At 44.9% G+C, this 8,813-nt stretch overlaps 1 protein-coding gene across 1 annotated transcript; it reads right to left on the bottom strand.

The window, feature by feature from the left end:
- Window positions 1-683: 683 nt before the first annotated feature.
- Window positions 684-7,671, bottom strand: ODF4 (outer dense fiber of sperm tails 4). Its single transcript, XM_066254587.1, has 4 exons — window positions 7,389-7,671; window positions 1,496-1,675; window positions 1,027-1,161; window positions 684-841 (listed from the first exon to the last, which is right to left on the bottom strand). The coding sequence occupies exons 1-4, from the start codon at window positions 7,669-7,671 to the stop codon at window positions 684-686; spliced, it is 756 nt and encodes a 251-aa protein (XP_066110684.1).
- Window positions 7,672-8,813: the final 1,142 nt, after the last annotated feature.

Below are 8,813 nucleotides of genomic sequence, written 5' to 3'. Positions count from 1 at the left end.
GGAGGTGGAGGTAGAGTTGGAGATGATGCTCGTGGTATCCAGGCAGAGCGTTTATGAATTCTCAGTCATCTGAGCTAGAGAGAGGGTGAGACTCCTGACCAGGGCACGTGATACAACCATATCTCTTATAGACAGTTCTCTCATTGTTTAACCTGCCTCTTCCCCAAGGGCCATTTTGCTCTTGAATTCTTCACTGTGAATGGTTATGCCAACAAATTCGTATGTGATATCGCTTTCCTGATCGTTCATTTCCCCTACCTACTTACTAACAAATGTTGAGATGGGGGTAACAAAGTTTGAAGAGCCTTAGCTCTTGAGAGGTATTTGCCTGTGTACAAGTGTGCTGTGGGAGAGGTTGGGCTGGTTTGGGGACCAAGAGGTGCCAAAAGGCTCCTAGGTAGAAAGAACTTGGAAACAAACTTGTTCTTTCTCCTTTCCTCTCCTTATTCAAGTTGTCCGATCTCAACAACTTCCAGACTTGATAAATAAGAGCCAGACAATTTATTCCACATTTCCCAAACTGTAGGCAAAGCAGGAACAAGGCAGAGGGGTGCAAAGCTGGCCTAACATTCTCCCTTTCTCTTTGCCGTGAGGATGGCCAAGATTGTTAAGGGTTGTGGGGAAGAATAAGGAGGGTGATTCGGGTAAATGGACAGAACTTGTTGCCAGGAGTTCAGAAAAGTTTACTGCATCATTCTTCTGTTCATGAGCCAGGGCTTCTTCCTTCTTAACAGAGGTTTCTGAGACGGTTTATTCTGAGACTCTGACCTGACGCTGCCGGCGGGCACAGTTCTGCCGGGAGGGCTCAGGATCAGGTTCCACATGAAGTAGCAGAGGATTTCTGGCAAAAGACAAGGGAATGGAGGAGAGGAAAGTCAGAGAATGGAAGGAAAGTGGCAAGTGGGGTGAGGCCAGAAGGAAGTCCCTTAGGACCTGTCCCTGTGAAGCCAACCCCTCCCCACATTTTCTCTGCCCTAACCCACCCACACCCCTCCTCCCCAGGGCCCTCCTTCCCAGGCCACTCACCACAGGTGACATATAGGATAAACACCAACCAACCAATGAAATAGCTCCACCCAATGGGGATTGATAAATTCTTTTCCAACTCGAACATCCAAAGATTAATTGGAAACGACATGAGGGTGGAGAAAATGAAGACAACTAGGAGACAGGAAGCAGAGAGGTCATTCTTACCCAAGTATCCCAAGAGGGACTCTTCCTCATCTGCTGGGCTACAGCCACGAACCACAGCTCCCATCAGTGCACACAGAGTACACAGACCCAGGGGTTCCTGGGAATCAACCTCTTTCCTCCACCTCTCCACACCAGGAAATGATGGGAATCAATTTTCAGTCAATAACTACCGGTTCTACCAGTCCTATGCTACAATTAACCACGAAACCCCTACCCCACTCTCAAAAAAAGGAAGAAGGAGAAGTGCCTAGGAAGATGTGGGTTAGGAAAAACTAAGGACCTTTCCAGAGCTAGGGGGCACCTTCAAAGAAGCCCATGATAGTCCCAACGCAGCCCAAGAAGGGCCATCTCTGAAGACCAAGTATGCATGACAGGTACAACCAAATGGTGAAGATGAAACCCAGCACCAGGGCCAGGCTGAAGGTTATGTTGGCCACCCCAAAGACCGGCTGATTTGTCCACGTCCACAGCTTAAAACCATCTGGGGAAAAGGAGAAAAATGGGATAAACTAAGGATTCACAAAAGACACAATATAATCAAATGAGCAAATATGAGAACTATTCCGGCCCATTAATAACCAAAGAAATTTTTGAGATAACATTTGAGATAACAATGAAAAATCACTTGCACTCATTAAACAGGCAATGTGGTGGTTTTCTTTTCTTTTTTTTTTTTTTGATTTATTTTGAAATAGGAAGGGAGAGAGATGAGAAACATCAACCCATAGTTGCATCACTTCAGTTGTTCACCAAATCAATTGCCTTTCATATGTGCCTTGACAGGGGGGCTCAAGCTGAGCCAGTGAGCTCTTGCTCAAGCCAGTGACCTTGGGATCATTTTGATGATCCTGTACTCAAGCTGGCGACCTAGGGGTTTTGAACCTGGGACCTCAGCATCCCAGGTTGATGCTCCATCTACTGCACCCCCACCAGTCAGGCCAGGCAATGGTTTTTGATGGAGATTGTTTGATAAAATCCTAACCATATAAAAACAAATACCTCAATAGAAAAATAGGCGGAGAACTTGAACTGCAATTCTCAAAAGAAGAAATCTGAATGTCCAGTACAGACATGAAGCTCAACACAAAGAATTGCAAATTAAATGTGATTTCTTAAAATTGATTAAATTAGCAAAGAACAAAACAAAAGTGATGACATCTAATGTAGAAAAGGATTTAGGGAAAAAGAGGTGCTCTCACACACTGCTAGTGGGCAGCATTTCTGGTGAGTGATATGGCACAAGAAAAAAATTATTTTAAATAGCCCTAAATTGTTAAGGCCCTTTGACTTAACAATGCTTCTTTTTGGAATTTACATTAAGGAAATAATACAAGATCTACCCCAAAATATATATAGATCTTCTTTGCAGATATATTTATATGTCCAACAAGAGAATTGTTAAGTAGATTATAGTACACGCATACATTAGATTATTATGTACCCCTTAAAAATGATGACATAGAGCCCAGCCTGTGCTGGCGCAGTGGATAAAGTGTCCACCTGGAACGCTGAGGTCGCCGGTTCGAAACCCTGGGTTCGCCTGGTCAAGGTACATATGACAAGCAATCAATGAACAACTAAAGTGAAGCAGCTATGAGTTGATACTTCTTGCCCCATGCTCCTCCTCTCTCCTCTCTCTGTAAAATAAATAAATAACATCTTTTAAAAAAATGACGACGTAGAGATGATTTTCTCTGCATAGAGTGTCTCTAGGAAGAAAGGGGAGAAGTCTTGCAAGATGGAGGGAGCAGCTTCCTTCATGATGTAATCTTCTGTATCTTTTCAGTTTTCACTCTATCTGTATACTGCTTTTATATGTTTATTTTATGGCTTTTTAGAGAGAGGAAGGAGGAGAGAGAGAATGATTATAATATTTTAAAAATAATATATAGACCTGACCTGTGGTGGCACAGTAGATAAAGCGTCAACCTGGAACACTGAGGTCGCCAGTTAGAAACCCTGGGTTTGCCTGGTCAAGGCACATATGGGAGTTGAAGCTTCCTGCTCCTCGCCCCCTTCTCTCTCTCTCTCTCTCTCTCTCTCTCTCTCTCTGTCTCTCTCTCTCTCTGTTTCTCTTCTCTAAAATGAATAAATAAATAATGATAAAAAATATAAATATATTTATGAAAATAAAAATAAATAATAGAATATACACTTGAAACCTACATAATTTTATTAGCCAATGTCACCCCAATTAGTTTAATAAAAATGTTTTAAAATATATGTTTATTTATTTTAATTAATTTGTCTTGTATTTTTTAGAGAGAGAGAGAGACAGGGACAGACAGGAAGGGAGAGAGATAAGAAGCATCAACTCATAGTTGTGGTACCTTAGTTGTTCATTGATTGCTTTCTCATATGTGCCTTGATGGAGGGGGGGGGCTCTAGCCGAACCAGTGACTTTGGGGTCATGTTAATGATCCCACAGTCAAGTCGGCAACCCTGTTTTCAGGCTGGTGAGCCTGCACTCAAGCCGGCAACCTTGGGGTTTTAAAACCTGGGTCCTCAACATCCCAGGTAAATGTTCTATCCACTGAGCAACTTCCTGGTCAGGCATATCTATTTATTTGTATCTATTTTATGTATATGTACACACACAAGACTGGAATTAAATTCATTATAATGTTAACTGTGATTACATCTGTATGGGGAAATTTTAGGTGATTTTTATTTTTTTATTTACTGATTTTTGAGAGAGGAAGGGGGAGAGAGAAAGAAAATCAATCTGATCCTGTATGTACCCTGGCTAGGGACTGAACCCACAACCTCTGCATATCAGGATGATGTTTAACCAACCGAGCTATCTGGCCTGGGCTATATCTTCTTTTTTTACTTTGCGAACCCTGGCCAGTGAGTGACTCAGTGGATAGAGCATCGGCCCTGCATATGGAGTTCCAGGTTCAATCCCCAGTCAGGCACAAAGGAGAAGTGACCATTTGCTTCTCTCCCCCTTCCTCTCCTCCTTCTCTCCCTCTTCCCCTCCTGCAGCCAAAGGCTTGATTGATTAGAGCAAGTCAGCCTTCAGGTGCTAAAAATAGATCCGTACACGAACATCAGCCCCAGACAAGTGGATCCCGGTTGGGCGCATGCGGGAGTCGGCTTCACTATCTCCCCTCCGCTCACCTAAAGAAAAAGAATAAATAAATAACCTTTCCGCATTTCCCACAGTAACTGTGCAGTTTTATTTAATTAAAAAAAAACTATATAGTTAAATTTATATATATATTTAAAGTTAACAGCCATTGCTGGCAAAGGTACAAGGAAACAAGCCTTCTCACATATTATTATTAGTGAAAGTATAAATTGCTCTCATACTTTTTGAAAGTAACATAGAAAATGTTATTAAGAGCCTTATAATATTGGTACCATTTTATAATAGCCAACTAGTCAGACATGAGCAGAGCAAGGGAGACGGGCCAGGTACAGAAGGTCACAAGAACGGAAAGCCCCAGGTGCGCAGCAATGGAATGAAACTGGGAAAACACTGTAACCCTTCTGCCCCTACATTTCCCTGGTCATGTGGTTTTAGACCCCTGACTTTTCATGTCACTGGTCATGCAGTTGACCCTCCCTGACCTTTCCTTCCCTGGCAAGATGCTAGTCATGTGGATGGGACAAGAATAGCCCTTAAGCATTAAGCCCCCAAGACAAGGAGGTTCTGACCCAAATCAAATGCACCTAGGCCTCGATTGTGTTTCAGTTCTAGGCCCAGAAAAGCTGCAAAACCAGACAAGCGACACCTTGGCTGACCTCAGTCAGGTTCAGCGCCTTGACTAACAACCGCTGAAAAAACATACCTGGAAAGCTGAGGAATATTCTATTGGGATTCTGCCCTGAGACCTCCCTATAAAAGCCCTCAGGATGGAGGACCCAGTGTGGCTTTCTATGGCAGTGGTCCCCAACCTTTTTTGAGCCACGGACCGGTTTAATGTCACAAAATATTTTCACTGACCAGCCTTTAGGGTGGGATGGATAGATGTATCACGTGACTGAGACAAGCATCAAGAGTGAGTCTTAGATGGATGTAACAGAGGGAATCTGGTCATTTTTTAAAAATAAAACATCGTTCAGACTTAAATATAAATAAAATGGAAATAATGTAAGTTATTTATTCTTTCTCTGCGGACCAGTACCAAATGGCCCATGGACCGGTACCAGTCCGTGGCCCCAGGGGTTGGGGATCACTGCTCTATGGAGCACCCCTGACCTTTCCTCACTCCCTTCCCTCAGGCCTCTCTCTTTCTCCTAAGCTCAAGGGCCCTTCTTTTGCCTCTATAACTTGTTTTGCAAGCTCATTTCTTTTCCAGCTCACTCCTTCTACCTCTGTGATTCTCTAAATAAACTTTCCCTTATAGTCTGAGTCTTGGCTCCGAATTCTTTCTTAGCCAGAGCTCAACGACCGAGGTTGCTGAACCAAGGCCGGCCTGACTCCACCAGTCTAACACCTGGTATGGTTTTGCCAGCAACAATTTGAAAAAACCCACTTTGGGCCTGACCAGGCAGTGGCACAGTGGATAGAGCGTTGGACTGGGACGCGGAGGATTCAGGTTTAAGACCCCGAGGTTGCCAGCTTGAGCGCAGGCTCATCTGGTTTGAGCAAAGCTCACCAGCTTGGACCCAAGGTCACTGGCTCAAGCAAGGGGTTACTTGGTCTGCTGAAGGCCCACGGTCAAGGCACATAGGAGAGAGCAATCATTGAACAACTAAGGTGTCGCAATGAAAAACTAATGACTGATGCTTCTCATCTCTCTCCCTTCCTGTCTGTCTGTCCCTATCTATCCCTCTCTCTGTCTCTGTAAAAACAAAACAAAACAAAACAACCACTTTGGGAAACCTATACCAAAGAAGTGATATTAAACACAGAAAAAAACTCTATGGCTAACAAATTTTTGTTGCTTCCATTTTCCTCAAAAAATGAAGTGAGAAAGAAATCTGCCAAGAATAGGAAAATAAAATACTCAAATAAGAGGTGATAAATGTATTAAGTTGAATACCACAGTCACTTAGAATAAGGAAAAGTTTATTCTATCATATAAAGATCAATTTTAAAAGAATATAAATTAAATAAAAATCATTTAAAAGATATAAAATTATTTATGAAGAATGAATACAACTATTTAACAGTCATTTAAAACTTGTTCAATTTTTTTTTTAAGCCTGGGGAAAAAATGAGTGCTCAAGAAACATCTGTCACAGCAGGTTCTGAATAGCATTGCAGAGCACGTTGGGCCCTTACGTGCGTTTTGGAGAGAAAGACACCTGGGTTATAGTTGTAAACATGCCATTATTAGGTTGATCCATATGAATTTGCTCTTTTTTATAGGTGAAAAGCAGTCAAATATTGACCATTTCATGTGGTTCAACCTCATAGCTTTATGACCCTGAGCAAGGTACTTAATGAGTCTCAATTTTCTCATCTGGAAAATAAAAATAATTGCCCCCTCGGGGTTACTGAGGATTAAATTGAGCACATAGAATGAGAGCAATGCAAGATAGCTTTTGTAATTATTAGAATACAGAATGTATTATAATGGGAGAAAATAAGAGCGAAGTAACTCTTCTCTAAATGTTAATGAAAAGGAAGAAATGGAAATATGGAGGGGGGGGGTGTCAAAGGCCCTGGTTTTCCATAAGACCTGAGAAAGAAGGCCCAAGTCTGGAAAGTGAGAGGACAGCAAGAGGTGAGATCAACAAGAATGGGAATGAAGTGGCTGCCAGAAGCCAGGAAGGAAAGGACGGGCAACCAGGCTCGGAAGCCCAGAGCTGGCCCAGAAAAGCAAAGCCCGAAGCCAAAGGAAAGAACAGAGGCTGTGACCGGGGCCTGAGGGAGAGCTTTCTGGGGACCTTGATGGGGCTCTTACCACACCACAACGGTGGATTATGTGATGAATGAGTGACTGACATGCCCTGAGAGTCCAGGCCCCTCACAACACTTGTGTAAGGACAGACCTGACTGCAAGCCTTCTCAAAGCAGTAACGTTTTCCATGGGGCCAGGCAAATCAATTAGGCCAGGCTGGAGAAGCAAGAAGGACCCTTGGCGGTCTCAGTGCCGGTGGAACCATCTCGCAGGCCCAAACAGCAAGGGTGACCAGAAGGAGGGGACAAGGATACGGGCTGGGGGGGGGGGGTTTGTAATGAAGAGGCTAAGGCAGACTGGAGGCCTGGAGTGGGGGTGTGGGCTGGAGGGTCTCACCTTTTCCATTCTCCGAATTGAGACAATTCTTGAAACAGATCTTCAGGACCCCCTTGGACATGAAATGGGCGAATGTGTAGATTCTGTTGCTCACATTCACGGGCCAGCGCTGGCCGAAGTGGATCCTGGAGAGGACCAGCCATTTCTCAGAGAAGACCATGACGAGCATGAGGATGAAGGCAGCCAGGCTGAGCTTTGAGACCAGCACCTGCACCTTCCAGTGGGCACTGTATGTAATAATCTTCAGTTGCAGGGGCGACAAAGAGCTCAGGTGGTGCACCATGATCAACTGCCTATTTCTATTGAAGGTGACACAGTTCCCCTCTCCTGTCTCAGGTTCCCTGCTGCCCCGTCTTCTTTTCCAGTCCTCCCCTTCTATTCCAGGCTCCTGATGGCCTTGCTTCCTCCTCCTCACCCGGGGAGCTCACCCTTAATGTCCCCCATCTCCATCTGAAGCATCCCCTTTACCCCCTCCTACCCATGGCCCCATCACCCCTTCCCTTTCTAGGCTCAGTCATCCCTCATCTTCCAAATATTTCCAGCAAGCAGAGCAGCTGCCACCGTAGGGCCTGGGAGCTGGGGAGGAGCAGCCCACTCAGCAGAACATGGCCCCAACTGCCATGGAATATTCCTGGAGGGGGATCGGCTGGGGGAGGGGCCCACGGCCTCAGCTCCCACTCCTTCTCAAGACACTGCTCCCCGGGTTCCAGCTCAGAACTAGGCTCTGACGCCTCCCTTCCCCTAAGAGCAGTGGTCTCTGAGGGTCTCCTTTTCTCTTCCCGTTTCATCTGCCCTAACACCAACCCCGAATGCTCACTGATGGAGCAGGAGGAGGGAGAAGTTTGTCCCCAAATGTCCCAGTAGAGCCCAAGCTCTACATAGATTAGGCGTCCCTGACTCGACTTCCCCGTGCAGTGGGACACTCCTGCTTATCAGCAGGGCTGGCAGCCTCTTCAAGACTACTCTGGAGGCGGCTATGAGGATGCTACTAATCAGTGCCGACACTAACTGCCACCGGAGGAAAGACACGAGCAACACACAGTTAGTTGCAATAATCACACAGTCAATTTATCACTCACAAATCCTTTTGGCGTGCCTGGGTACAGCTTAAGGGGGCCCCGTCGGCGTGTTCCTCTTGGCTGTCTTTGGTCAGAGCTCAGAGCAGCGTGGAGACAGTCCATGTTCACGTTGGAGTCTGGGCTACTACTGCAGCAGGGGGCCCCTCAGCTTTAGTACCTTTTCTGGCCAACGCCTTCTACAGGTGTCAATCTACAGGATTATCACCTGTAACCACCTTTTTGGGAGTTCCTCACAGGGAAGCCCTTTTATGTTAATCTACTGAAATGTTTACATCAAACCACTTTTTTTTAAAGCATTTTTTTAAATTTATTTATTAATTTTTAGAGAGGAGAGAGAGAGAGAAGG

Source organism: Saccopteryx bilineata, chromosome 2 (assembly GCF_036850765.1).
Source record: "Saccopteryx bilineata isolate mSacBil1 chromosome 2, mSacBil1_pri_phased_curated, whole genome shotgun sequence".
Lineage (NCBI taxonomy): Eukaryota > Metazoa > Chordata > Mammalia > Chiroptera > Emballonuridae > Saccopteryx > Saccopteryx bilineata.
The sequence above is the reverse complement of the archived record's forward strand: the minus strand, read 5'-3'. Positions and strand labels throughout refer to the sequence as shown.

What these genes read in the sequence shown, in the direction of transcription:
- ODF4 (XM_066254587.1), bottom strand. Translation starts at nt 7,671, where the DNA reads ATGGTGCACCACCTGAGCTCTTTGTCGCCCCTGCAACTGAAGATTATT. An exon ending in CAATTCGGAGAATGGAAAAG is followed by an intron (nt 1,676 to 7,388) that starts GTGAGACCCTCC and finishes CCTTTTCCCCAG; the next exon opens with ATGGTTTTAAGCTGTGGACG. An exon ending in TATCCTATATGTCACCTGTG is followed by an intron (nt 842 to 1,026) that starts GTGAGTGGCCTG and finishes GTCTTTTGCCAG; the next exon opens with AAATCCTCTGCTACTTCATG.